At 59.6% G+C, this 1,703-nt stretch overlaps 1 protein-coding gene across 1 annotated transcript in view; it reads left to right on the forward strand.

Moving 5' to 3' along the window:
• LOC105822098 (thioredoxin reductase 3-like) overlaps positions 1–522 on the forward strand; it is a 34,718-nt gene extending 34,196 nt beyond the window's left edge. Inside the window, exons 12-13 of the mRNA XM_012659036.1 lie at positions 118–252; positions 460–522. Of these exons, the coding sequence (XP_012514490.1) occupies positions 118–252; positions 460–522 (198 nt within the window). The remainder of the gene's footprint in view (positions 1–117; positions 253–459) is intronic.
• Positions 523–1,703: the final 1,181 nt, after the last annotated feature.

The following is a 1,703-nucleotide window of genomic DNA, read 5'->3' on the forward strand; positions in this document are numbered from 1 at the left end:
GCTCAGTCCAACCCTGGAGTTCTGTAAATCTTAACCGTGAACTTGCAGTGAGCAGATTCCTGTTCAGACCGTTAACCCACCGTGATTCTCTTTGTTTCTTCGTTCCTGCATTAAAAGGATCGGGTGATAGGGTTCCACGTTCTCGGCCCAAATGCCGGCGAGATCACCCAAGGATTTGCAGCCGCCATAAGGTGCGGGCTCACAAAACAGCTGCTCGATGCCACCACCGGAATTCATCCCACGTGCGGGGAGGTAGGCAACCGACAGGAGGGTTTTTTTTAAATTGGCTTCCCCGGGTGTGGGCTGAGAAACGATGATGAAGCCCGCGGTCCAATTCCACGTCAGTAACCGCTTTGTCCAGTTCAAGCGGTCGCGCGATCGCGACGTTCAGAACGTGTTTTCCGAAAGCAGCACGGACGTCTGAACGCGTGTGTGTCCCGTGTGCCTCCTCGTGCGCAGGTGTTCACAACCCTGGAAATCACGAAGGCGTCGGGAGCAGACATCACCCCGAAAAGCTGCTGAGGGTAGTCCCGCCGCCGCCGCCGCCGTCGGGTTTTCCTCGTCTTGGCCTCCAAATGAGGGAGTCACAGAGGGATCCTCAGCAGCCCCCAGACGAGAGGAGACAGGACAGCGGCAGGCGTCTGCCCCGAGGCCCGGCCGACTCCGAGAAGCAGCTGGACTGCTTCCTTGACGCCTCAGCTCAGACCCCCGCCGGGAGGTGAGCGGAGGCCGAACCGCGCACGTCGGAACGGAGCCTCCTGCCCAGACACCCTCGAACGGCCCCGTTGGCCCACGTTAGCGTTTCGCGGTAGCTGTTGTTCACCCCCGTTGTTGTTCTCCACGAAAGTATCTTTTCAGTTAACGGAAGCAAACGAATGTCGAATGCAAAGTTGGTTTTGCATCGTGCGGGCGCGGAGGTCACACGTGATCGCGGAGGCGCGGGCGGGCGGGTGGCGGGCCGCAGAGCGCCAGGATCGCAGGAGCGCAGAGCCACACGCTGTGCGCGGGTGCTGGTCACCTGTCCCCGCCTCCCGCCGCCGAAACCCCAACTCCCGCCTGCCTCGCCCTGTCGCGCGCTTCCCGATGGTAACGACGCGGAAGTCACGCTTGTTAGGCCGCGCAGACTACCTCATGTCAGAGAAAAATACTTGAATTTCTTTTTGGTGTTGATGCTTCCAATAGTATTAAAGGTTTTCAATGCTGTTACTATGTGAAATCTAATTTCAAACTGCTTCAAACGATCCAGTCCTGGTCCGTCGAATGTCGAGCGAGTTCCAGGAAAGAGCAGGTGACAGAAAGAGGCCCCGGCCTCGCCCAGCTTCCTCCCACACCCCTCCTGCCTCCCGCACCCCCGTTCTGCCGCCCTTCCTCTGCGGAAGCGCGCACCGGGCCCCATCTGGGGTGCTGGCTGCGGGGACCCTGAGCTAACACAGGTATTCCTCGTGTTTGCATCCGTGATGCGGGCCCCAGGACACGAGCACGGAAGGGGACGTGGTTCCCTCCTCTCCTCCCGGCCTCCCACTCCTGAGTCCGCAGGGAGCTTAGAGCTGAGGGTGCGGCCAGGCCCCGGCCACACACTGCCAGTCTTTTTTTTTTTTTTTTCTTTTGACAAAGTCTCACTCTACTGCCCTGGCTAGAGTGAGTGCCGTGGCGTCAGCCCAGCTCACAGCAACCTCCAACTCCTGGGCTCAAGCGATCCTCCT

Source organism: Propithecus coquereli, unplaced genomic scaffold (genome assembly GCF_000956105.1).
Source record: "Propithecus coquereli isolate 6110/MARCELLA unplaced genomic scaffold, Pcoq_1.0 Scaffold596, whole genome shotgun sequence".
In the NCBI taxonomy this organism is placed as follows: domain Eukaryota; kingdom Metazoa; phylum Chordata; class Mammalia; order Primates; family Indriidae; genus Propithecus; species Propithecus coquereli.